General features: G+C 50.4%; 1 protein-coding gene across 1 annotated transcript in view; it reads right to left on the reverse strand.

Annotated features, from left to right (window-relative positions):
* Nucleotides 1–2,037: 2,037 nt before the first annotated feature.
* CD276 (CD276 molecule) overlaps nt 2,038–26,195 on the reverse strand; it is a 42,565-nt gene continuing 18,407 nt past the window's right edge. Inside the window, 7 exon segments of the mRNA XM_048482157.1 lie at nt 2,038–2,200; nt 4,257–4,292; nt 6,683–6,721; nt 11,015–11,155; nt 18,597–18,762; nt 18,764–18,903; nt 21,692–22,042. Of these exon segments, the coding sequence (XP_048338114.1) occupies nt 2,178–2,200; nt 4,257–4,292; nt 6,683–6,721; nt 11,015–11,155; nt 18,597–18,762; nt 18,764–18,903; nt 21,692–22,042 (896 nt within the window). The 3' untranslated portion in view covers nt 2,038–2,177.

The following is a 26,195-nucleotide window of genomic DNA, read 5'->3' on the forward strand; positions in this document are numbered from 1 at the left end:
GCAACCCCAAACCCACTTATTTATCGCAAAGTGCCAACACGGCAATTTAACCTGAATACTGAGGTTTAATTTTAGAAAAAACGGTTGGCTCCGAGGCGTGCGTTACTCGGGAGTAAGCTTAGTGGCAGTCGGTGGCTTTGCTTTGAAACAACCGTGCAACTCTTCCAACGAGTGATTCACGACCCTAGGAGGGTTTACTCAGAAGCAAGCCCCATTGCCAGCAACCGAGCTTACTCCCAAGTAAAGGACCGTGCTTTAGTTCTCCGCATGAAAATCAGTGAAGTTTAACAGTGCTTAACAGGGTTACCAACACTGCTTTCCCAAAACCAGGTCTTAGGTTTAATGCTAATAATCGAGCCCAGCGGCCCAGGCCAGCCTAGATGTGGGGGGGGGGGGGGCTCTGTTTGCGCGTGCCCACAGAGAGGGCTCTGAGTGCCACCTCTGGCACCCATGCCATAGATTCGCCACCACTGTCATAGAATCAAAAGAGTTGGAAGAGACCCCCAAGGGCCATCAAGTCCAACCCCCTGCCATGCAGGAACACACCATCAAAGCGCTCCCGACGTATGTTCATCCAGTTTAAAAATAAGTTTAAAATAGTTTTAAAAACTATGCAGAATTTGCTAAGTGGCGACATGTTTAAAGACTTGAGCTGCTGTCCATTGTTGGGAAGCAGACAAGAACGTCAGAATCAGTGGGAAGGCACTCAGAGATTTACAGTCTCCACGTAGGCGTCCCTAACAGCGTAACGAAAAGGGCACGCAGGGAAGCCATCCGGCCAGCAGTTCTTCCCAGCTGCACCCATTAGCACCATTATGAGTTGCACACAATTCACGAAAGGGCGGATTTGTTCGTGTCCCGCCCGACTTCCGGTTGAATCCAACCCGAAGTAACCCTGCAGACCTCAGTAGTCAAACGCATGGGATGAATGGAGAGGATCTAAAAAAAAATGAAAATCCAGTCTGAACGGATAGGACCAGCGAACGCCAGCACAAGCCTCCTGTGCTGGGGGACAGTGTGGTGCAGTGGTTAGAGTGTTGGAACAGGATCTGGGAGACCCAGGTTCCAATCCACGCCCTGCCATGAAGTTCGCTGGCCACTCTGGGCTGGAAACTCCCTCTTGATCTAAGCTACGTCACGGGGATTGTGGTGAGGATAAAATGAGCACAGTACTGCTTTGTAACCATGCAGTTCTTGCAAACTAGAATGGCCATTAAATTTTGCTCGGGAAGGACAATCACACAAAGGGAAGGGAAGGGAAGGGAAGGGAAGGGAAGGGAAGGGAAGGGAAGGGAAGGGAAGGGAAGGGAAGGGAAGGGAAGGGAAGGGAAGGGAAGGGAAGGGAAGGGAAGGGAAGGGAAGGGAAGGGAAGGGAAGGGAAGGGAAGGGAAGGGAAGGGAAGGGAAGGGAAGGGAAGGGAAGGGAAGGGAAGGGAAGGGAAGGCAGCGATTACACCTGGACTTCTCAAAGCCAAAAATGTATTCCCGTCGTTTCCGACAGAGGCCACCAACTTCATGTCGGGGTGCCGCCTTCTTTTCCCAAAGGGAAGCACACAATAACTTGCACCCAATCGTCACTGTGTAGAACAGGTTCTCAGCAGCTCCCATGGCTGAGTTTCACTTCGCCAAGACACCCCTCCTCTACACAAAAGGGAAAACAAACCCTACACAAGACCACCAACAAAACCCGGGGCACGAAGGCGGGCCTTCGGATGCTCAAACAGCTCCAAGTCCCGCCGTCTCGCTGGCGGCTGTGCGAAGATACTCCACGATTGTTACCACCTTCTGTGGGACGTGGATGCCCAAACTGCTCCTATCTGGGCAAAACACAGCATGGGCGGCTGGAGGTGCATTGGTGGGGGTGAACTAGCAGCACGGTACAAAAATAAAAAAGAGGGCTCTGTGAATCCTGGGGGGTGGGGGCGAAACAGTAAGACGTCAACAATGTTCCTCTCTTTTTCTAAAAGTAGGACAACAGTCCACATAGCCAGGTGGATCCAGCACATACAAGAGCAAAGGGGGGGGGGCAGGTTAGTGCTGCAGCCAAATGGTACCAGGCTGCAGACGGCGTTCCTGGTTTTGCCCCCCGGCTTCCCCATTCCATCAACGAAGACGGGCCCGAAGGGGACACAGTCTGTGAACTCCAGAGCGTGGTTCGCGCATCTCCTTCCGTCCAGGTCAGTCGATTTCTTCCCCCATGTCTGGAAAGAACAGAAACAAAGCGCCATTGCAGAAACAGCTGATTGAAATGGGGAGGCAGCTAACGTTTTCAAAGGGAAGGGCCTGCCATTCACAAAGGAGGAGGAGGAGGAGTTTGGATTTATATCCCCTCTTTCTCTCCTGTAAGAGACTCAAAGGGGCTGACAATCTCCTTGCCCTTCCCCCCTCACAACAAACACCCTGTGAGGTAGGTGGGGCCGAGAGAGCTCCGAGAAGCTGTGGCTAGCCCAAGGTCACCCAGCTGGCGTGTGTGGGAACGCACAGGCTAATCTGAATTCCCCAGATAAGCCTCCACAGCTCAGGCGGCAGAGCTGGGAATCAAACTCGGTTCCTCCAGATTAGACACAGGAGCTCTCAACCTCCTACGCCACTGCTGCTCCTGAGTAAGCTGAGTAAGACGAGGCGACTCTAAAATCCACAGGTGACGCCTTCGTCGCCAGTGGTTCTTGGAAAACCTAATGTGCGGGCAAGGAGCAAACTATGGTTTGTGGGCCAGAGGTAATCATAAACTGTGGTTGATGGCAAACAGCAGGACGTCTTGGTGATCTGATCTGTGCGAGAGGGGAAGGGAGAAAGGAAAGGTCACATGAATGGCATGGCAGAGGTTTATAATATTATGCATGGGCCAGAGGTGCATCTAGGGAAAATGTAGTCTGGTGCAAATGTAGCCTGGGCAGCTGCCCTCCCCCTCCCCCGCCATGATAAGTCAGTGTATGGACCCGGGGAGGAGGAGGAGCGTGGGGGCGATTTTGCGCCCCCATGTGACTAAATGGCAGCTGCCCAGGGACACTGGACCCCATATGTCCCGCTGGGTGGTACGCCCCTGTGCATGGGCTGTAGATAGACTGAATGTGTGGGGTGTAGATAGACTCAATATTCCTGTCCGGTTGGGCACCCAATAAAATTGATCAGCAATTGTTTCAGGACCGAAAAAAGGAAGTCAATAAAAAAATTAAATGGTAGTGTCAGAAAACGCAGGGAGGGCCACCAGCGTAACCGGCTTTAAAAATGGGGGCAGACAAGTTCGACGAGAAAAGGTCCGTCAATGGCTACTAGCACTGGCGACTAAAGGGAACCTCCACAGTCAGAGGCAGTCAACCTCTGAATCCCAATGCCAGGAGGCGACATCGGGGCAAGATCTCCGCCTCTATGTCCCAGTTGGCAACATGATGCAGACTACACGGGCTTGGTTCTTAATACTAACGAGACAAAGGAGCTTATAGTGGACTATAGAAGGAATAGCTCAGAAATTCAGCCCTTGACTATAAATGGAGATCAACTAGAGCGGGTGGCTAGTTTTAAATTTCTGGGCGTTATGATTAAAGAGGACTTGACCTGGGGCGTACAGACTGCCGCGGTGGTTAAGAAGGCCCAGCAAAGACTGTACTATCTGAGACTTTTAAGGAAACAACAACTGAATGGAAAACTCCTGGTGTCCTTTTACCGCTGTGCTATAGAGAGTGTCTTCACCTACTGCATCTGTGTATGGTTCTCCAGTTGCACAGTGGCAGATAGGAAGGTGCTCCAAAGGGTGATCACTACTGCACAGAGGACTATCGGCTGCCCTCTCCTCTCCTTGGAAGAACTCTATAATTCCCAAAGCCTAAAAAAAGCCCAAAATATTCTGAGAGACCCGTCTCATCCAGCACACTCTCTTTTTGAACTGTTACCATCCGGCAGACGATACAGGTCTACCAAAACTAGGACAAAGAGGCTTAGAGACAGCTTCTACTCTAGAGCTGTGGCTATGCTAAACTCTGCGGCTTCGTGTTGATGTGTTTGGGGCTGTGTAGGGATGGGTGGAGGAAGGGGAAAGTGAGGATGGGGTATGAGTCTGAAATGGTGTGCATCGAGGAACGCTGCTGTAAATTTCGTTGTGCGTGCACAACGACAATAAAATGCTTATGCTTATGCTTATATGGAACGCAAGGGATTTCAAAGTATGTAACACCACAGGTAGATAACAACGAATGCTCCTTGCCTAGTACTTTTGTATCTTTCACCTACCCACCACCCAACTCCTGAAGCTCTTTTTACCTTCTTTGATTTCCAAGTTCTTCAGAGGCTGCAGAGCTGTCAGAGAAAAAGGGGGAGGGGCAAAAAAAACACCAGGAGACAGTTAGCCCCAGAGTACGACCCCAAGAAAAACAGCGCGAAGAGTACGCCGAGCAACTCCACTGCTGTGAGCTTCTACCAGCAGGCAGGCGTCGTGGCCTCGCCGAACAGCAACCCTCCCCTGCTGAGATAACCAACCTCAACAAGCGCTGTGCTGCCCTCTGCTGGCCACTTGCAATCCTGGCTGCCTCTCCCCCCTTTGATTCTTGTGGAGACCAGTTTCCCCCCACGAAATTAGTGCACCTCCTAAAGCCAATTACACGCAATTGATGTGAACGCATCTGCTTTCTCGAGTGGGCTCTCGCCAGCATCTTCATTCCTGCTCTCTTCCGCTGCCTCATTAGTGCAGTCAGGTCCCCCCTGGCCACGGGTGGGAAGTGGGGGGATGGGTTGGGTTGCCAGATACAGGTTGGGAAACTCCTGGGGATTTGGGATGGAGCCTGGGGAGGGCGGAGACCTCAGTGGGGCCACAGTGTTCACCCTCCGTTTTCTTCCGGGGAGCTGACCTCTAGTCAGAAAATAAATCCCATACGGCCACCGAGGCACAGCCAGATATTTGTTAGCTCTTTCTGATCCAAAGCACCGACATGACATCGCTTTGGCCAGATGCAATCCATCCATCCATCCATCCATCCATCCATCCATCCATCCATCCATCCATCCATCCATCCATCCATCCATCCATCCATCCATCCATCCATCCATCCATCCATCCATCCATCCATCCATCCATCCATCCATCCATCCATCCATCCATCCATCCATCCATCCATCCATCCATCCATCCATCCATGATTGATTGATTGATTGATTGATTGATTGATTGATTGATTGATTGATTGATTGATTGATTGGATTTGTAGACCACCCCATCCCCAAGGGGCTCTGGGCGGTGCACAACAACGCTGACAGATATACATTAATTAGTCCGAATTTTATCAGCCTCTATCAGCATGGCCAATTGGCCATGCTGGTAGGGGCTGATGGGAATTGTAGTTCCTGAACATCTGGAGAGCCGCAGGTTCCCTACCCCTGGTATATACAGTACATAACAAAGGATCACAATAGTGACCACATAAACAATTGTTACATTTACTAAAATCCATTAAAATCCATTAAAACAGCGGTCAATACAATAATAACAGGCGTCCCATAACCCAATTTATTAAAAAAGCCTGCCCAAAAGGAGGGAACGGCCGGACTCCTCCCTAGGAGGGTAACGTAGATGTAAACAGAAATAGAATGGTAAAAATAAGGGGTGTGTGGCGGGGAGAGGAAGGGAAAGGAGCTTGTCAGCCACCTTGAGTCTCCTTGCAGGAGAGAATGGTGGGGTACAAATCCAAACTCTCCTTCTTCTTCTTCTACAAACCTGGGTGAACCTCCAGGTTAGGAGAAATATCTGAAAACCGAACAGTGATGCAAAGCCCAAAGGGAAGGAAGGGAAAAAAGAAATTCAGGAAACATAAAGAAAGATGAACCACATTCCGGTGATGGGAAACCCAGTTTTCCTGACCCTCCATTGGCTGGGAAACGCTTTAATTGGATGCAGGCAGCCAATAACAAGCCCTGTAACAGCACTTTCTGAAAAGCTGTGTGAGTCCCCAGTGGAAGTACTGCTGGGCACAATTACCCCCACGGATGCCCCCACGGAGGAATCCTAGATCAGAGAATAAAGAGCAAGCCCCAGCTTCGGGGACTGTTTTCACCAGCATCACTCTCCGTTTGCCCGCCACGGTCTAACTCCGCAGTCAGCGGGGGGCGCTGCCACGCCAGGTAGACCGCAACGCCCGGGGCTGCCGCGTTCTCGGGGCGAGATTAGAACCCAGCCAACCCGAGCGAGCTGCGCCTATTGTTGTGCTCGGAGCAGATAAAGGGAATTGCCAAGCTTATAATTAATCCGTTTGATTACAGCGGAGTGCAGCTATCACGCTTTATTAAAATGATAATCCAGTTTTATCGCGCGCCTGCCTGGCTGACAGCTTGCGGCACGACACGAGGGGATTCTTAGCTGCAGGGAAATATCAACCGGGACGGGAGGCACCTGGGCACGGCGGAGCACCCGACTACCTGCTTTGAATGCAGAAATATCCACGGTTTAGTCCCTGGCAGCTGCTGGTAAAAAAAGGATCTCAGGAAAACAGCGGCGGAAAACAGCTCTCTCTGCCCAGGGCTTTGGAAAACAGCAGGCAATCAGAATAAACAGGGCTGAGCCAGAATAACCAGCAGACAGACTCAGCTTTATATCTGGCCGCACATTTATGCACGAGGGTGGCAGAAGAAACCACTGCAAGGAAAGCACAGAGACACACCTGCTCGTCCGTCCCAAAAAAGAGGATCGAGAGACTCACCTGTCTTGGGCCCTTCTCCATCCTCTTGTTCTTCGATTCCTGAAAAGGCGCAAAGCAAAGAGCTTTTTTTAAAAATTTAAAAATCCCCAAAACTTCTCAAGCAGTAAACATTCAAGTCCGCCGCCGCGAAACAGCGACTGTCACTCCACAGCTCACGGACAGCCACGTTTGCAATTACCACCCCCCAAAAGAGATTGACGTTTATAGTTAGGATTGGTTATCAGCCAGAGCTTTGTAGTATTGCTGTAGCTCAGGATTGGCAACTTCAGAGGATCTAATGGTAGGAAAGCAAGTGGAGTATATATACCTGTTGGAGTGCCAAGGGTGGCGGAAAGAACCATTGTCTGTTAACGAGTAAAGGGTGCAATTAGCAAGCTAGATTTACATGTGTTGAGTGGGATCCACCCATTGACCTTGCTATCTTCATTGTTACTGACATGCTAATGGGTGAACATCTAGCTTGCTAACTGCACCCTGTACTTGTTAACAGACAATGGTTCTTTCCCTCACCCTGGATACTCCAACAGGTATATATACTCCACTTGTTTTCCTGCTATCAGATCCTCTGAAGATGCCAGCCACAGATGCAGGCAAAACGTCAGGAGAGAATGCTGCTAGAACACGGCCATACAGCCCGGAAACCACACAGCACCCCAGTGATTCCGGCCGCGAAAGCCTTCGACAATACATTGAGACACATTTAGTTCCATCGGGGGGGGGGCCTCCGAGAGTCTCACGGCTTACCGTTATTTATTATTACGTATTCGTTTTATCTGCTGCCCTCCCCTTTGCAGGCTCAGGGTGGCTCCCCACAATTTATAAACACAGCAAAGCCATTAAAGCAATTAATACATAATCTAAATCAGAGGGCGATTAAATCGCACTAACTAAAATGCTAGAGGGAAATAAAAGGCGGGTGGGGAAGAGGGAAAGCGAAAAGATGGGGAACCGTCACAGCCTCTTACAGGCCTTGCAGAATTGTTCCGCAGAGCCTGGGTCACGCTAAGGGTCTGCAACCTGCGGCTCTCCAGATGTTCACGGACTACAATTCCCATCAGCCCCTGCCAGCATGGCCAATTGGAGAGCCGCAGGTTGCAACGTTCCACCGGTTTGCGGCCAGGACAGAAAACGCCTGGCCCTGGTTGAGGCTAGCTGGACCTCTTTTGGGCCAGGGATCACCGATAGATTTTCATTTGCCAACCACAACGATCTTCGGGGGATGCTCCATTCCTTTGGCAGCGGCTATTTCGAGGTGGCATCAGAGGTGGGATCCAGCAGGTTCTCACAGGTTCCCGAGAGTGGGTTACTAATTATTTGGGTGTGCCAAGAGGGGGTTACTAATTGGTGATTTTGCCACGTGATTTTTGCCTTAGTTACGCTCCTCCTCTCCGCAGTAGCGTGCAGAACTTGAAGCAGTCTAGCAGGAGGTGCACCAGCGTGCGTGGCAGCCTGCGCCTGCGTGCATTCGTTTCCCGCCCAAGGACCGGCGCAGCGGCTGCGTCCTTGCCACAGCCCCGCCCAGGAATGCCTCACCCCCTGAATGCCCGGCCACGCCCCCATCATGCCCCGCCCAGCCCCACTGGCGCTACGCCACAGTTTGAATCCCACCACCATGGGAACCTGTTACTAAAATTTTTGGATCCCACCACTGGGTGGCATCTACCTGCCAATCACAAGCCCCGGTGGGCAGGGTCCACGCCCACTTTCCCAGAACACGGGGCAATTGTTGGAGCAGTGGGGAGACAGATTGGGGAGAAGTGTTCAGAAGAGTCACGCCAAAGAGCCACGCGTTCCCCCCGGGCGAGCGGTGAGGAGTCCAGCCGCATCTTAAAGGCCCGAGACGTTTATCCCAGCAGAACCTTTTACGGCCCAGAGTCAATTGTGTCAGACGCATCAACTCACGCGTGAGATAAAGAGGCTTCCAGCGCTGAAAAGGTTCTCCCGCAACAAACGAGCCAGTCTTTCCTTCTCTTAGTGTTTTATGTTGGGAAGGGGCCGGGCGGGGGGGTGGGGAAGGCGACACATCCATTTCACAACCAACTCGGTCAGCAGTTCCCATCCAGAGAGAAGATCGATACCAGACGAGCCCGTCTTAGGAAGGAGATTCATTTTGTATCTGACTTTCATCTGCAAACTCTTTGTTTCCAGGCTACCCCAGGTGCTGGGGCTCGGTGGAAGACATTCTGATCGGCACGCAGAAGGCGCCAGGTTCGATACCCGGCATCTCCAGTTAAAAGATCTAGTAACAGGTGATGGGAAAGGCCCAGTGGTGGGATTCAAATAGTTTAACAACCGGTTCCGGTGGTGGGATTCAAATAATTTAACAACTAGTTGTTTACCAACCATGTTGGTTACATCAACTATTTACTACTGGTATACTGTGCCTACTTCTGCCAGTAACCTGTGGGTCCATGGTCATCCAAATTCAAATAACCTGTGGGTGATTCATAGAGAGATGTCGTAGTTTTGTTATCGATTGCCAGATGGTGTGACAATTGAAGGCTGTGGCAACCTATTTGAGTCAGATCAATTGTTCGCCCATTTCCTTGTACCCTATCCCTTAAGAACATAAGAACTAGCCTGCTGGATCAGACCAGAGTCCATCTAGTCCAGCTCTCTGCTACTCGCAGTGGCCCACCAGGTGCCTTTGGGAGCTCACAGGCAGGAGGTGAAAGCAATGGCCTTCTGCGGCTGTTGCTCCCGATCACCTGGCCTGTTAAGGCATTTGCAATCTCAGATCAAAGAGGATCAAGTTTGGGAGCCATAAATCGACTTCTCCTCCATAAATCTGTCCAAGCCCCTTTTAAAGCTATCCAGGTTAGCGGCCATCACCACCTCCTGTGGCAGCATATTCCAAACACCAATCACACGTGGCGTGAAGAAGTGTTTCCTTTGATTAGTCCTAATTCTTCCCCCCAGCATTTTCAATGAATGCCCCCTGGTTCTAGTATTGTGAGAAAGAGAGAAAAATTTCTCTGTCAACATTTTCTACCCCATGCATAATTTTATAGACTTCAATCATATCCCCCCTTCTCCTGTGTTTGGTGCCACTCCAACAAAACTCTGTGTTTTATAGTGGAGTGTTGATACTGTATGTTGTTGTGATGCCTGGGTTCTGTTGGTGGGTCTTCAGTCTGGTCTGTGGAGCGGTGTATGGGAATGGCACTTTTGATGAGTTCATTTGGACTACCCTATCGATAAGACTCTGAATGTTTGTTGTATTTATCTGTCTTTTATGGACAATTGTTTTATTGTAATTTGGTATGCCAATAAAGAGAGAATTTTTTCTCTCTTTCTCACAATACTAGAACCAGGGGGCATTCATTGAAAATGCTGGGGGGAAGAATTAGGACTAATAAAAGGAAACATTTCTTCACGCAACGTGTGATTGGTGTTTGGAATAAGCTGCCACAGGAGGTGGTGGTGGCCACTAACCTGGATAGCTTTAAAAAGGGCTTGGACAGATTGATGGAGGAGAAGTCGATCTATGGCTCCCAATCTTGATCCTCCTTGATCTGAGATTGCAAATGCCTTAACAGACCAGGTGCTCAGGAGCAGCAGCAGCAGCAGAAGGCCATTGCTTTCACCTCCTGCACGTGAGCTCCCAAAGGCACCTGGTGGGCCACTGCGAGTAGCACAGTGCTGGGCTAGATGGACTCTGGTCTGATCCAGCAGGCTAGTTCTTATGTTCTTAAGGCCATTGCTTTCACCTCCTGCCTGTGAGCTCCCAAAGGCACCTGGTGGGCCACTGCGAGTAGCAGAATGCTGGACTAGATGGACTCTGGTCTGATCCAGCAGGCTAGTTCTTATGTTCTTAAGGCCATTGCTTTCACCTCCTGCCTGTGAGCTCCCAAAGGCACCTGGTGGGCCACTGCGAGTAGCAGAGTGCTGGACTAGATGGACTCTGGTCTGATCCAGCAGGCTAGTTCTTATGTTCTTAATAAAGGCTTGTCTATGTCAACTGGTTGTTGACAAGCACCATTTTAACAACCGGTTCTGCCAAAGTGGGGTGAACCAGCTGAATCCCACCCCTGGAAAGACCCCGGCCTGAGACCCCCGGGAAAGGCTGCCAGTCTGGAGAGACAACCCTGACTCTAACAGCCCGATGGCCCGATTCAGCGTCACCTGGGTCCGTGCGTTCACGCGGATTTGGAGAAATTAAACCCCGAAGGCAAGTAAGTTTTTATCGACGACGGTGCATGTTTTAGGAGAAAGGAAGGCCTTCCTTGTCACTTCAAGATGTCACATCCTAAACCGTGCTCCGCTCTGAGGAGAAGGGCACACTTTGAAAGCACAGCCAAGCCGGGAGCAAGTTCGCCCCCGCGTCCTTACCGGCATTCTCTCTCTCTTCTTTGCAACTCTGGCGGATTTTCTTCTGACACACGTAGGCCAAGGCGCCCAACAGGGCGAGGAGGCAGACGGCCAGTCCCACACTCACCCAGAGAGCTACAGCTGGAAACACGAGGTGTTGGGCTAAGCACAGGGGAGAGAAGACACACAGTCACTACCAATGCCCTCACTGGAAGACAGAGGTGAAAAGCTATTCTGCACAGTAAAATCCAGCTGCAAAGCAGCAGTGGCGTAGGAGGTTAAGAGCTTGTGTATCTAATCTGGAGGAACCGGGTTTGATTCCCCACTCTGCCGCCTGAGCTGTGGAGGCTTCTCTGGGGAATTCAGATTAGCCTGTACACTCCCACACATGCCAGCTGGGTGACCTTGGGCTAGTCACAGCTTCTCGGAGCTCTCTCAGCCCCACCTACCTCACAGGGTGTTTGTTGTGAGTGGGGAAGGGCAAGGAGATTGTAAGCCCCTTTGAGTCTCCTGCAGGAGAGAAAGGGGGGATATAAATCCAAACTCTATAAATCCAAACTCTAAAGTGCATTGAAAGTGGATTGAAAGCGCACTGTTCTGTATGTGCGGAAGGGGCGTTTGTTTTTCTGTTTTCCTATGTAAGGAAAACAGCAGTGGCATAGTGGTTAAGAGCAGGTGCATTCTAATCTGGAGGAACCGGGTTTTGATTCCCCGCTCTGCTTAGCTTCCAAGATCTGACAAGGTCAGGCTGATCTGGCTTTAGGAGTCTGTTAAGCCAGCGTGGTGTAGTGGGTAAGAGCGCTGGACTCTAATCTAGAGAACCAGGTTTGATTCCCCGCTCCTCCGCCTGAGTGGTGGATTCTAATCTGGAGAACTGGGTTTGATTCCCCACTCCTCCACCTGAGTGCCCGAGGCTTATCTGGTGAACCAGATGTGTTTCTGCACTCCTTCGTTCCTGCTGGGTGACCTTGGGCTAGTCACAGTTCTCTGAGAACTCTCTCAGCCCCACCTCGCTCACACAAAGTCCAATTCAATAAGCCTTTATTGGCATATACACGATAGTATAAAAATACAGTTCCAGTTAAAAAGTGAATAGTAAAAAAACCTTCGCGTTTGTCACACATTCCGTTTACAAACTTCTGACAAAAACTTTGCCACTATAAGGCAACAATGAAAATCCTGACAATTTAAAAGCATAACTACTTTATCTGGTTCAGTACAATCAATCATAGGGTCTATAGCTTGGGATAGCAGGCTGGATCGGAGTTCTTGGTATCATACGCAGTTCAGGAGAATGTGTGGGATGGAATCCAGCTGTCCTATGCTACAGGGACAGAACCTCTTATCGCTTGGAAGACCTTTAAGTCTTGTCACCTCCCTCACAAGGTGTCTGTGGTGGGGAGAGGAAGGGAAGGAATTTGCAAGCCACTTTGAGACTCTTTACAGTTGAGAAAAATGGGATATAAATCCGAACCACTACTCCTCTGTCAGATACCAAACCTCTGACTCTTGGAAGCTTACACCCTATAAATCTCACTGGTGTTTAAAGTGCCCAAATCCAACAGTTCCAATCAATTATGTGCATGCATTGACAACTGAAAAGGTTCAGCATCCCAGTAGTTCAACTTTGCTACTATTGGGTTTTGTTATAAAAGGAGGTACGCAAGAGAGTCTAGTACAGGAGTCTAGGAGCAGCCGTGGCGTAGAAGGTTAAGAGCTCGTGTATCTAATCTGGAGGAACCGGGTTTGATTCCCAGCTCTGCCGCCTGAGCTGTGGAGGCTTCTCTGGGGAATTCAGATTAGCCTGCACACTCCCACACACGCCAGCTGGGTGACCTTGGGCTAGTCACAGCTTCTCGGAGCTCTCTCAGCCCCACCTGCCTCACAGGGTGTTTGTTGTGAGGGGGAAAGGGCAAGGAGATTGTCAGCCCCTTTGAGTCTCCTGCAGGAGAGAAAGGGGGGATATAAATCCAAACTCCTCCTCCTCCTCCTCCTCCTCCTCCTCCTCCTCCTCCTCTTCTTCTTCTTCTTCTTCTTCTTCTTCTTCTTCTTCCTCCTCCTCCAAGCTCCTTTCCCTTCCTCTCCCCACAACAGACACCTTGTGAGGTAGGTGGGGCTGAGTGAGTTCCGAGAGAACTGTGACTAGCCCAAGGTCGCCCTGCAGGAGTGCAGAAACACATCCCGTTCACCAGATAAGCCTCTTATCTGGTGAATCAAACCACCAGATTTGATTCTGGTGTGAGAAGTAGTAGTATTTATTATCATGGTCAACAACCGGCATAATTTAAAAAGAACCAATAATTATTCCAGGGATATAAATCCAAACTCTTCTTCTTCTTCTACAGGGGTCTGCAACCTGTGGCTCTCCAGATGTTCATGGACTACAAATCCCATCGGCCCCTGCCTCCAGATGTTCATGGACTACAAATCCCATCGGCCAACTGGCCATGCTGGCAGGGGCTGATAGGAATTGTAGTCCATGCACATCTGGAGAGCCACAGGTTGCAGATCCCTGGTCTAGTCACAGCAGGGGACGAAGCAGTAACCGGACACTCCCTGAGTATCGGGGCACGCCACCTGCGCCACACGGCTAAACGCCTCACCCAGCTGAGCTGAGATTGCGCAATGGCGCTCGCGGGCCATTCCGGGACACAGAGCTCTAATGATGCCGGCGGACTCTCCGATTGCCGCTTTTCCACAGGGCACTGGAGGAAGCCGGAAAACAGCAGGTCGAATTACCCCATAAAACACTTCATTAACCTTTAAATAATTATGCTAATAAATTCAAATCAATGCTGATCTGTCACTTTGCTAGGAGAGGAGGCAACGCGGCTTAAAAAAGGTACGCGTCAACAGGACAAAAGTCCCAATCGAGGGGCCCTGCCTCCATGCCATGGGGGGACGCAGGCAAATCGCATCCAGATCATTCTTGTGGAATAACCATTCACACATACGTGGCTCTGCATAGACGTGGAGGAGAACCGGGGTCCCAGGTAGAAGAGGCTGGCCTTCTCCGCTTTCAAACGTCCTGTCAATCTCACAACTTTTGCTCTGCGCTAAGATTGCATTCTTGTTCTGAGGATTTCGCACGGGCTTGTATATCTGTGCAACTTTCTTTTCATAGTAGCAGGCCTGGCTGAAGGCACAAAGCTGGCGGAGAACGCAGTTTCCCCCCCACGACTGCAGCAAAGAAATAAGGGCCAACGTAGTTTCTAGGACAGCAGATGTCCAAAACTGATTTACTAGTTGATACGTTGTTTTTGACTGTTTTATTAATATTTACTGGTTTAAGGATGTCTATATTGTTGAATATAGGATAAAGGAATATAGGAGCCGTGTAGTGGCGTAGTGGTTAAGTGCTTGCACTGCCACTCACGCGGTCGGGAGTTCGAGCCCCCTGTGGGTCAGATATCCTGGCAGCTGGCTCATGGTCAACTCAGCCATCCATCCATTTCTTGGTTGGTAAATGAGTACCTAGCTCATAGCTAAGGGTTAAAAAATAGTTGGGGAAAGCAATGGCAAACTGTCCCACAAAAATGGCTTGCCTATGAAATCATTGCTTGCAGTGGTACCCCAGGGTCGGACACGACTAAAGGGGAAACTGTAGAAGAAGAAGAGTTTGGATTTATATCCCCTCTTTCTCTCCTGCAGGAGACTCAAAGGGGCTTACAATCTCCTTGCCCTTCCCCCCTCACAACAAACACCCTGTGAGGTAGTTGGGGCTGAGAGAGCTGTGACTAGCCCAAGGTCACCCAGTAGTAGTAGTAGTAGTAGTAGTAGTAGTAGTAGTAGTAGTAGTAGTAGTAGTAGTAGTAGTAGTAGTAGTAGTAGTACCCTTCTCCTCCTCCTCTTCCTCCTCCTCCTTCTTCTGTGCCACAGCTTAAAGGAGAGCCTGGTCATATACAAAAAGCTATGGGTCCCTTGCTCTAACCACTACACCACACTGGCTTTCATTTTTCCCCGATTTAAGGGGAATCTGTGCAGGGTAGCTGTGGGCAGAGCATCCATCTGGTCCCGTCAGAACAGGGAGGGGCTCAGCTAGGCCCCGCCTCCAAAACAGCAGCCCGTTCCCTTTGACAAAGGGCAGCATCCATTGCAAAGACAAAACAAACATCGAAGCGCGCTTGGCTTAGAGCGATTAAACACAATTAAAAACGAACGGCAACGGGTTGTTTTTTTTACAGCGAGTGTACAGAAACGGATTAGGTGATCGCAGCATCGTGCCAGAGAAACAGGAAGCCCGCTATTCTCTGGGCAACTATTTACATACGAAATAAAGGAATACCCAGTTGGCGGCAAACGCCTCTGGTTTGGACTAATTCTTTTGATAGCTTAATGAGTTTTTCCACCAGCGCGGGACTCTAAATCCTCGGATACCGCTGATGGATATCTGGGGGAAATCATAATGGGGTAGAGGAAACAGGCCGATCTACAGCAAAATTAAAAGGCAACTCTTTGACGATGGAAACGTCGGCTTTTGACAGCTAAAAAATGAGGCACGCGAAACCATCGGGCCTAATTTGAACACTTTTTCCCCCGCTGTAGAATTCAGAGGTGCAGAACCCAAGCAGTTGTCTCAGCACAGAATTTCAGGGACACCCACACTGAACTATTTCCCCGCAGGTTACAAAGCTGACACCCCTCTAACGGCGACAGCTGCCATATCGCTTTGTGTTGTCGTCATCCCCCGCCAGGTGCGGCGTTGCGCAGCCATGTTCTGTCGCCGTTCAGGCGGCGCCGCGCGTTTAGCCAAAAGGTTTATGCTCCTGGAGGGACCCTCTTTCACAAGCCACCAATTGCTGAGCCAAGGATAATTAAACACTAATTAATGTTACCTGCAAACGTACAAGGTTACAAAGAGCTCAAGGGTATCCATAAAACCCAAGGTAGCGTGAAGCCGGCTGGAAGCTACTTAGAACCGAGTTCTTCCAAACGAGGGAGCCGGCTCCATAAACCATTTTACAGGGAGCTCAAACTTCTCTGGAAAGTTTGAGCGGGTAAAAAGGACTTTAGCCCAACGCATATTGAATCGGGGAGAAGATCAGATGCCGATCGACAAGGCTTGCTTCTAAAAAGCAATGGAAATCCTCTGAATTTCCTCTGAATTCTCTGAGGAGACTCTGAAAATTAGCAAAGCTTGGCTCCCAGTACTTAAAAAATGGACTGATAACCCCACCCGCAATACAATGCACTCAACCGCACCTATGCATAGCAAGTTCCACCCAAACACCCTGGGACATGGACAATATACCCCACTAAACTTTCCCTTCTCACTAGACACAGTGTGAAACAGACTTTTCTCTGTGATACACCTCTGAAGATGCCAGCCACAGATGCAGGCGAAACGTGAGGAACAAGTTCTACCAGACCACGGCTACACAGCCCGGAAAACACACCAGAACCAATGAAAATTTCCTTTGTCCCACAACGACATTGCCAAAGAGGGCCTAGGATCTATTCAACAGAAGAAGAGGAGGAGGAGGAGAGGAGGAGGAGAGGAGGAGAAGAAGAGGAGGAGGAGGAGAAGAGGAGGAGAAGAAGAGGAGGAGGAGGAGAAGAAGAGGAGGAGAAGAGGAGGAGGAGGAGGAGGAGGAGGAGAAGAAGAAGAGGAGGAGGAGAAGAGGAGGAGGAGGAGGAGGAGGAGGAGGAGAAGAAGAGGAGGAGGAGGAGAAGAAGAAGAGTAGTAGTAGTAGTTTGGATTCATACCCCACCTTTCTCTCCTGTAAGGAGATTCAAGGTGGCTTACAAACTCCTTTCCCTTCCTCTCTCCACCAGAGATACCTTTTGAGGTAGGTAGGGCTGAGAGAGTTCTGAAGAACTGTGACCAGTCCCATGCAGGAGCGTAGGAGTGTGGAAGCAAATCACCCTTCCTAACCACTACACCCCTCCGGATGTGAGAGTCGACGTTCTCTTCCTCAGACACTCAAAAATCTTACTGGGCAACAAAAGGTGCTATTGGACTTAAATCTTTTAAGTGTGAATGCATACAATATTTGTCCAGCGCTACGCACACAAAAAAAGGTACCAATTCAGTAGCAGCCTGGGCCCCTGCCCTTCTCTCCCCAAATCAGCCGTCCTTCTACACAAATTCCAGGCCCATCCCCCTCCCACAGGCCTGCTTGTGATAAACAGACCTGGAAACCTCTTGCTGAACTAGACATTAATTGTCAGGAAAGCAGCCCGGCTGAGTGATGATGCCGGTGCAGAGCGGAGCCTCCCGCACAATAAACAGAGCTTAATAAAAGAGGCCCACCAACGTTTATGACCTTTTTTCACTTCCCCCCATCGTCCGCTCTTATTATGGGAGCCTGCCGACAGCCTACAGAACAGCCCTGAAGTACACGAGAGCCATCAAACATCCTTCTCCCAATGCTGGAGGCACTCAGCCGGGACTGGGGCCGGCCGAGGAATGAGAAGAGCAGAAACAGGGCTGCCGAGGGGGCGAAGAAGAAGAAGAAGAAGAAGAAGAAGAAGAAGAAGAAGAAGAAGAAGAAGGAGAAGAAGGAGAAGGAGAAGGAGAAGGAGAAGGAGAAGGAGAAGGAGAAGGAGAAGGAGAAGGAGAAGAAGGAGGAGAAGGAGGAGGAGGAGGAGGAGGAGGAGGAGGAAGAAGAGGAGGAGGAGGAGGAGGAGGAAGAAGAAGAAGAGGAGGAGGAGGAAGAAGAAGAAGGAGAAGAAGAGGAGGAGGAGGAGGAAGAAGAGTAGTTTGACGAGCACTCCCTGTAAGGAGACTCAAGGGCTTATTAATATCTCTTTCCCTTCCTCTCCTACAACAGACACCCTGAAGAAGAGGAGGAGGAAGAAGAGTAGTTTGGATTTCCTATACCTCCCTGTAAGGGAGACTCAGTACATAATATTCTTTCCTCTCCCCACAACAGACACCCTGAAGAAGAGGAAGAGGAAGAGGAAGAAGAAGAAGAAGAAGAAGAAGAAGAAGAAGAAGAAGAAGAAGAAGAAGAAGAAGAAGAAGAAGAAGAAGAAGAAGAAGAAGAAGAAGAAGAAGAAGAAGAAGAAGAGGAAGAAGAGGAAGAGGAAGAGGAAAAAGAGGAAGAGGAAGAAGAAGAAGAGGAAGAAGAAGAGGAGGAGGAAGAAGAGGAAGAAGAAGAGGAAGAGGAAGGAGAAGAAGAAGAGGAAGAAGAAGAAGAAGAGGAAGAAGAAAAACAAAAACAAAAACAAAAAGAAGAGGAGGAGGAAGAAGAAGAAGAAGAGGAAGAAGAAGAAGAGGAGGAGGAGGAGGAGGAAGAAGAGGAAGAAGAAGAAGAGGAAGAAGAAGAGTTTGGATTTATACCCCCCCTCTCTCCTGTAAGGAGACTCAAAGGGGCTTACAATCTCCTTGCCCTTCCTCTCCCCACAACAGACACCCTGAGAGAGCTCTGAAGCACTTGTGACTAGCCCAACTTGTGACTAGGAGTGCGGAAACATATCCAGTTCACCAGATAAGCCTCCACAGCTCAAGCGGCAGAGTGGGGAATCAAACCCGGTTCTCCGGATTGGAGTGCACCTGCTCTCAACCACTACACCACGCTGGCTCTCCAGGGTCATAGCTCAGCAGCATGTGCAAAAACCTGGCTCGACGCTCCCTAAGCGATCCTCTCCGCCTTCCCACCTGTGACCGTGATGGACGTGTGGGTCTCCTGGTCCAACAGCGGGTTCTTCACCAGGCAGCTGTAGGTGCTCTGTGGCTCCAGCACCACCTGGAGGACGCTCTGCACGTCGAAGAGGCCCTCCTCGTTGGCCACCTGGCGGTGGGTGGTGATCGCTCTCCCGCGAGGTTGTTGCTCCCCGCCGCCCCGGCCACAGCATCAGTGCGGGCTTCGGGTAATCCCGAAAGGCGTGGCACGTCACGGTGACCGGGTCTCCCGGCTTCAAGTTCTTGTTGGGCTCCAGGCTCAAGTTGGGCTTGGAGTAGACAGCTAGAGGGGAAGGAGAGCAGAGGCGAGCTCAGAGGACTGGCGGGGAACGCGGGCGCAACCAGGGCACACAGATCAGGAGAAAGACCAGATGGGCAAATCCAGGAAAGGTGGAGGAGACGGGGGGTGCTACCGTTTCGGAGAGGACAACAGCCACTGACTCGTCCAGTTCCTCAGATACACAAAACCACTCACTACCATTTATTTCAAGGAGATTAGGACCTCATGTCAGATTCTTCCCTCTTCTATTTCTCTCTCACCACCACCCTGAGAGGTAGGACGTTGAAGAGGGAGCAAGCTTGTTTTCTGCTGCCTCAGAGACTAGGACAAGGAGTCATGGGTTCAAGGGACAGGAAAAGACATTCCACCTAAACATTTGGAAGAACTTCTTGACCGTCAGGGCTGTTTGACAGTAGAATTCACTGCCTTGAAGAGTGGTGGAGTCTCCTTCCGTGGAGGTTTTTAACACAGAAGAAGAAGAAGAAGAAGAAGAAGAAGAAGAAGAAGAAGAAGAAGAAGAAGAAGAAGAAGAAGAAGAAGAAGAAGAAGAAGAAGAAGAAGAAGAAGAAGAAGAAGAAGAAGAAGAAGAAGAAGAAGAAGAAGAAGAAGAAGAAGAAGAAGAAGAAGAAGAAGAAGAGGAAGAAGAAGAGGGGGAGGAGGAGGAGGAGGAGGAGGAGGAGGAGGAGGAGGGAGGAGGGGAGGAGGAGTTTGGATTTATATCCCCCCCTTTCTCTCCTGTAGGGGACTCAAAGGGGCTTACAATCTCCTTGCCCTTCCCTCACAACAGGGCGCACCCCAGAGGTGAGGGTGGGCTGAGAGAGCTCCCAAAGAGCTGTGACTAGCCCAAGGTCACCCAGCTGGCGTTTGTGGGAGTGCACAGGCTAATCTGAATTCCCCAGATAAGCCTCCACAACTCAAGTGGCAGAGCTGGGAATCAGACCTGGTTCCTCCAGATCAGAATGCACCTGCTCTTAGCCACTGCTCTTAGCCACTGCTCTTAGCCACTACACCACTGCTGCTCGGGAGTACTTTGATTGTGTGATCCTGCACAGCAGGGGGTTGGACTTGATGGCCCGTGGGGTCTCTTCTAACTCTATGATTCTAGGATAGGTGGAACTCACCAGTGAGCTCGGTTCTAGGTAAGGATTTGAACCCATGTCTCTTTAGCCTGACACCGCTGCACCAAAGTAGCTCCCATCCATTGCCCATCCCTCCCACCTTCACTGATAACATTTCTAAGTCTTCAGACTGAAGTGGCATGCTAGTCGCACTGGGACAACAACGAATCAGAATGCCTCGTTTTCCAAACATTCTTGGGTGGGGAGGAATCCAGGGACTGTCCCAACTACAACTTGGCCCCGGGGGAAAACAACACACTAATTATATAAAGTGAACTGTATTGAATTTGCGCTTGAAATATGAGACATAAATGGATCCAGAATGCGCATACATCAGAGTACAGACACATACAAAAATATAACCATAAATCAGTCTCTGCGTATGCGCCAAGATGGACATTTCGGTCCATAAAGTGATGCACAGAGACTGCTGAGGAGGAAAAGGAGGAGGAGGAGGAGGAGGAGGTGGAGAAGAAGAAGAAGAAGAAGAAGAAGAAGAAGAAGAAGAAGAAGAAGAAGAAGAAGAAGAAGAAGAAGAAGAAGAAGAAGAAGAAGAAGAAGAAGAAGAAGAAGAAGAAGCAGGAGGAGGAGGAAGAGGAAGAGGAAGAGGAAGAGGAAGAGGAGGGAGAAGAGGAGGGAGGAGAAGAAGAGGAGTAGTTTGGATTTATACCCCCCCCCTCTTCTGTAAGGAGATTCAAAGGGGCTTACAATATCCTTTCCCTTCCTCTCCCCACAACAGACACCCTGAAGAAGAGGAAGAAGAAGAAGAAGAAGCAGGAGGAGGAGGAAGAGGAAGAGCAAGAGCAAGAGCAAGAGGAAGAGGAGGGAGAAGAGGAGGGAGGAGAAGAAGAGGAGTAGCTTGGATTTATACCCCCCTCTCCTGTAAGGAGATTCAAAGGGGCTTACAATATCCTTTCCCTTCATCTCCCCACAACAGACACCCTGATGAGGAGGAAGAAGAAGAAGAAGAAGAGGAAGAAGAAGAAGAAGAAGAAGAAGAAGAAGAAGAAGAAGAAGAAGAAGAAGAAGAAGAGGAAGAAGAAGAAGAGGAAGAAGAAGAGGAGGAGGAGGAGGAAGAGGAGGAAGAAGAAGAAGAGGAAGAAGAAGAGGAGGAAGAGGAGGAGGAGGAAGAAGAAGAAGAAGAGGAGGAGGAGGAAGAAGAGGAAGAGGAAGAGAAAGAAGAATAAAAAAAGAAGAAGAGGAACAAGAAGAAGATGAATAAGAAAAAGAGGAAGAGGAGGAAGAAGAAGAAGAAGAAGAGGAGGAGGAGGAGGAAGAAGAGGAAGAAGAAGAAGAGGAGGAGGAGGAAGAGGAGGAGGAGTTTGGATTTATACCCCACCTTTCTCTCCTATAAGGAGACTCAAGGGGGCTTACAACCTCCTTTCCCTTCCTCTCCCCACAACAAACACCTTGGGAGATAGGTGGGGCTGAGAGAGTTCAGAGAGAACTCTGACTAGCCCCAGGTCACCCAGCAGTAACGTAGGAGTGCGGAAACACATCCGGTTCACCAGATAAGCCTCTGCCATTCAGGTGGAGGAGTGGGGAGTCAAACCTGGTTCTCCAGTTGAGAATCCACCAGCTCTTAACCACTTCACCACGCCGGCTCTCCACAATAACCACAATAAACAAATACATCTTGGCTTATAATCCCCTGCCCCTGCCCCCACCCTCACCTGCCACCTGAAGAGCCACCGCCGCGCTGCTATAGTCACGGACTCGGACAAAGCAGGTGAAGCTCCCCTCGTCCGCGATCTGCACGCGGCGCAGGAGGAGGGAGACGTTGCCCCCGGGCAGCTGGTCGTAGAAGAGGGCGGTGCGGTTGGCGTAGCTCCTCCCCTGGTTGGCCAGCTGGTCCCGCCCGTCGGCGTATTTGTGCACCAGGCGCTTGGTGTCCGTCAGCTGCCAGATGAGGCTGAGGTCGGCCAGGCTGAAGTTGCCGTCGGGAGCGAAGGAGCAGCGCAAGGTGGCGTCGTGACCGAAGAGGGTGACCACCGGGTCGTCGGGGACTTGGATTTCCACGGCGCCTGAGGAAGACGGAAGCAAAGGCACAGGGCAACGTTTCCTCCGTGGTACGTTGTGTCGCCACCTTCGACAGCAAGCAGGGGTCTTCAAACTATGGCCCTCCAGATGTTCATGGACTACAATTCCCATCAGCCCCTGTCAGCATGGCCAAGTGGTAGGGCTCATGGGAATTGTAGTCTATGAACATCTGGAAGGCCATAGTTTGAAGACCCCTGGCACAGAGCAAAGCACTTCTATTCTGTGCATTTCAGAGGCATATCTAGGGAAAATTTGCCCTAGAGTTTTCCACCCCTCTCCCCCCACCCCCATGGGCGGCCGCCCTCCCCCACCACGACCAAACAACATTTTTTTGCACCAAGTCTTAAAGTCAGTGTATGGACCAGGGGGAAGGAGGAGGGGTCTGGGGGCGATTTTCCGCCACCCACGTGACTAAATGGCCGCAGCCCGGGGACGTTTGACCCTGTATGCCCCCCGGAGAGGTACGCCCCGGGTGCAGTTGGCACCTGCCAGCAGCAAAACTGCAGGCTCAATAAGTGGGTTGACGAGCCCGTTTTGATTCCTTCCTCTTTGCTTCTCTCCTATCCTTACCCTTCCATTTCCGCAAGAAAAGTTCACTTGATTATCCTTTTGTTTACGGACATATCTAGACCCCCTTCCTGCTATTCCTTTGGGCCGTGGCCAGATATTTCCATTTGGTTTTAGAACCCAAACTGCGACGAGCTCTAACTCTTGCCAGGTGCAAGATTCTCCCTTCAGCTACCACTCAGGGTAGAATACAGAACGTGCCCTTTAACAAAAGACTTTGTCCCTGTTGAAGAAGAAGAAGAAGAAGAAGAAGAAGAAGAAGAAGAAGAAGAAGAAGAAGAAGAAGAAGAAGAAGAAGAAGAAGAAGAAGAAGAAGAAGAAGAAGAAGAAGAAGAAGAAGAAGAAGAAGAAGAAGAAGAAGAAGAAGAAGAAGAAGAAGAAGAAGTAGAAGAGGAGGAGGAGGAGTTTGGATTTATATCTCCCCTTTCTCTCCTGCTGGAGACTCAAAGAGAGACGACTTGGCGAAGTGGTTAAGAGCAGGTGCACTCTAATCTGGACAACCGGGTTTGATTCCCCGCTCTGCCACTTGAGCTGTGGAGGCTTATCTGGTGCACCAGATTAGCCTGTGCACTCCCACACATGCCAGCTGGGTGTCCTTGGGCTAGTCACAGCTCTTCGGAGCTCTCTCAGCCCCACCTACCTCCCAGGGTGTTTGTTGTGAGGGGAGGAAGGGCAAGGAGATTGTAAGCCCCTTTGAGTCTCCTGCAGGAGAGAAGGGGGGGATATAAATCCAAACTCTTCTTCTTCTTCTTAGGACGGCCAGCACGGCTGAGAGTGTCCGACTAGTATCCGGGAGACCCGGTTTCGAATCCCCACTTGCCCCATATTAGCTTGCTGGTGACCCTGGGCTAGCGACACCCTCTCAACCGGGCACAACAACACAGCTAAGTCCTCAGGGAGCCCTGGAGTGCGCCGTTGGCTTTAAAGACATCAGCTCCAAACCAAGTCAGGAGCAAAATGAACTCCCCTGCAAAAATGGTAAGGCCCTATGTCAGAGCGCTGCTGCCCCTGTCTGGTTGGCAGGAGCTACTGAAGAAAAAGAGGAAGAGCTGGTTTTTATACGCTGCTTTCCTCTCCCTTTCAGGAGGCTGAAAGTGATTCCCCGTCACCTCCCCTTCCTCTCCCTGCATCAGACACCTGGTGAGGTGGGGCTGAGAGAATTCTGAGAGAACTGTGTCTGGTCCAAGGTCCCCCAACTGGCTTCATGGGGAGGAGTCAGGAACAGAGCCTGCTTGAGAGAGCCAGCGTGGTGTAGTGGATTAGGAACAGGTGGATCCTAATCTGGAGGATCGAGTTTGATTCCCCACTTGTCCACCTGAGTGGCAGAGGCTTATCTGGTGAACCAGATGTGTTTTCACACTCGTATGTTCCTGCTGGGTGACCATGGGCTAGTCACAGTTCTCTCTGAACCCTCTCAGCCCCACCTACCTCCCAAGGTGTCTGTTGTGAGGAGAGGAAGTGAAATGAGCTTGTAAGCCCCCTTGAGTCTCCTTGCAGGAGAGAAAGGTGGGATATAAATCCAAACTCCTCCTCCCCCTCCTCTTCTTCTTCTTCTCTTCCTCCTCCTCCTCCTCCTCCTCCTCCTCCTCCTCCTCCTCCAGATTAGTCTCTGCTGCTCTTAACCATGCCACCAGACGCTTTCTCTCTGTACCACGCAAGTTGCTAACCCATGTCAACAGCACAGTGAATAAAGTGTTAATGGTTGACTTCAACTTGGTTTATTTCATTGATACCCAACCTTTCCCCTCCCCCTCCCCATGGGGACCCCAAGGGCCTTGAATCGTCTTCCTTTCTTCTATTTAATTCCTAAGATCAACAAGAAGAGAATAGACTTGAACCGTCCCCCCAGGACACAACGAAGATACACCAGCCATTTCTACACCACAACTTGGGGAGGGGGGTACACTTAAGCAGTGGCGTAGGAGGTTAAGAGCTCGTGTATCTAATCTGGAAGAACCGGGTTTGATTCCCCGCTCTGCCGCCTGAGCTGTGGAGGCTTATCTGGGGAATTCAGATTAGCCTGTGCACTCCCACCCACGCCAGCTGGGTGACCTTGGGCTAGTCACAGCTTCTCGGAGCTCTCTCAGCCCCGCCCACCTCACAGGGTGTTTATTGTGAGGGGGGAAGGGCAGGGAGATTGTCAGCCCCTTTGAGTCTCCTGCAGGAGAGAAAGGGGGATATGAATCCAAACTCCTCCTCTTCTTCTAAAGTTGATTTCTTCTCTGTGTTTGCATTTCAGAGGCCTTTTCTTTTTACTGGCCTCTTTCTTTCACTGGCGAGACAGCATCCTCTTTGAGCTTGATTTTTCAAGGTGGTTGCTGTGTCCTGTAGGTCCATTAACCCTATGTTTTATCGGCGGCGTCCAGCGTTTTATCGCTGCTTCCTGATTATCTATTGATCGGGCTCATCTTGATGGTTTTAGAAGCCACTTAGCACACTCCTGCGCCCGGGGACGTTCCCTATTCCAAAAACCCAGTGACGAAAATAGGTGGCAGCTCTGAGAAACACACACTTGCTTGTCTCCTCCACCCCCCCCCCCAAGTTTTCCCCTTTAAAATCAAAACGATGCGTATAAAGAACGCAAACACAGGCACTTCCGAAAACAGATCGTTCCCCGAAATCGCGGGCCTGTTTTTGTTCCAGCGCTGCTGCCAACAGTGTCAGGTTTAGACATGAAGAAAGGTTGATTCCGCGATCGTATGGTTGTCTGGAGAATGGAGAGGCATCTGAAGCTACCCTGCAATCGTAAACGTTTCTTGCCAGCCGCAGTTGTAATTTCTTTTGGATGTCCGCTAGTTCCTGATGATTGATAGTAAAGCCCAAGAATGGGCCCTGCCGCTAGTGGAAAGCATCAAGAAATGCTATTGTCTCGTTTTTCTCCCCCCGAAGCAAAGTGCCAGGTGATTGCGCGAGGAACAATATTCTTGGCGCAGGAGAGGGACAGACTGCGTGGGAAGGGATTTGAATGCAACAGACCTCCGCCCACACAGCAGCCAAGAGATGTTCGACAGTCAGAGTTCTGGAAGGAGATTCTCCCGAATACACCTCAAGGGCGAGAGAAAGTATGCGTGCGCTCACGTGTGCACACGCGCCACTGATGGACTTGTGGTGGGAGCGAACCAAAGGAGGTGCGGGGGAGAACATAAGAACATAAGAACAAGCCAGCTGGATCAGACCAGAGTCCATCTAGTCCAGCTCTCTGCTACTCGCAGTGGCCCACCAGGTGCCTTTGGGAGCTCACAGGCAGGAGGTGAAAGCAATGGTCTTCTGCGGCTGTTGCTCCCGAGCACCTGGACTGTTAAGGCATTTGCAATCTCAGATCAAAGAGGATCAAGATTGGTAGCCATAAATCGACTTCTCCTCCATAAATATGTCCAAGCCCCTTTTAAACCTATCCAGGTTAGTGGCCATCACCACCTCCTGTGGCAGCATATTCCAAACACCAATCACATGTTGCGTGAAGAAGTGTTTCCTTTTATTAGTCCTAATAACCTATATTAGTCCTAATATTAGTCCTAATTCTTCCCTCCAGCATTTTCAATGGATGCCCCCTGGTTCTAGTATTGTGAG

Source organism: Sphaerodactylus townsendi, linkage group LG17, assembly GCF_021028975.2.
Source record: "Sphaerodactylus townsendi isolate TG3544 linkage group LG17, MPM_Stown_v2.3, whole genome shotgun sequence".
Taxonomy (NCBI): Eukaryota; Metazoa; Chordata; class Lepidosauria; order Squamata; family Sphaerodactylidae; genus Sphaerodactylus; species Sphaerodactylus townsendi.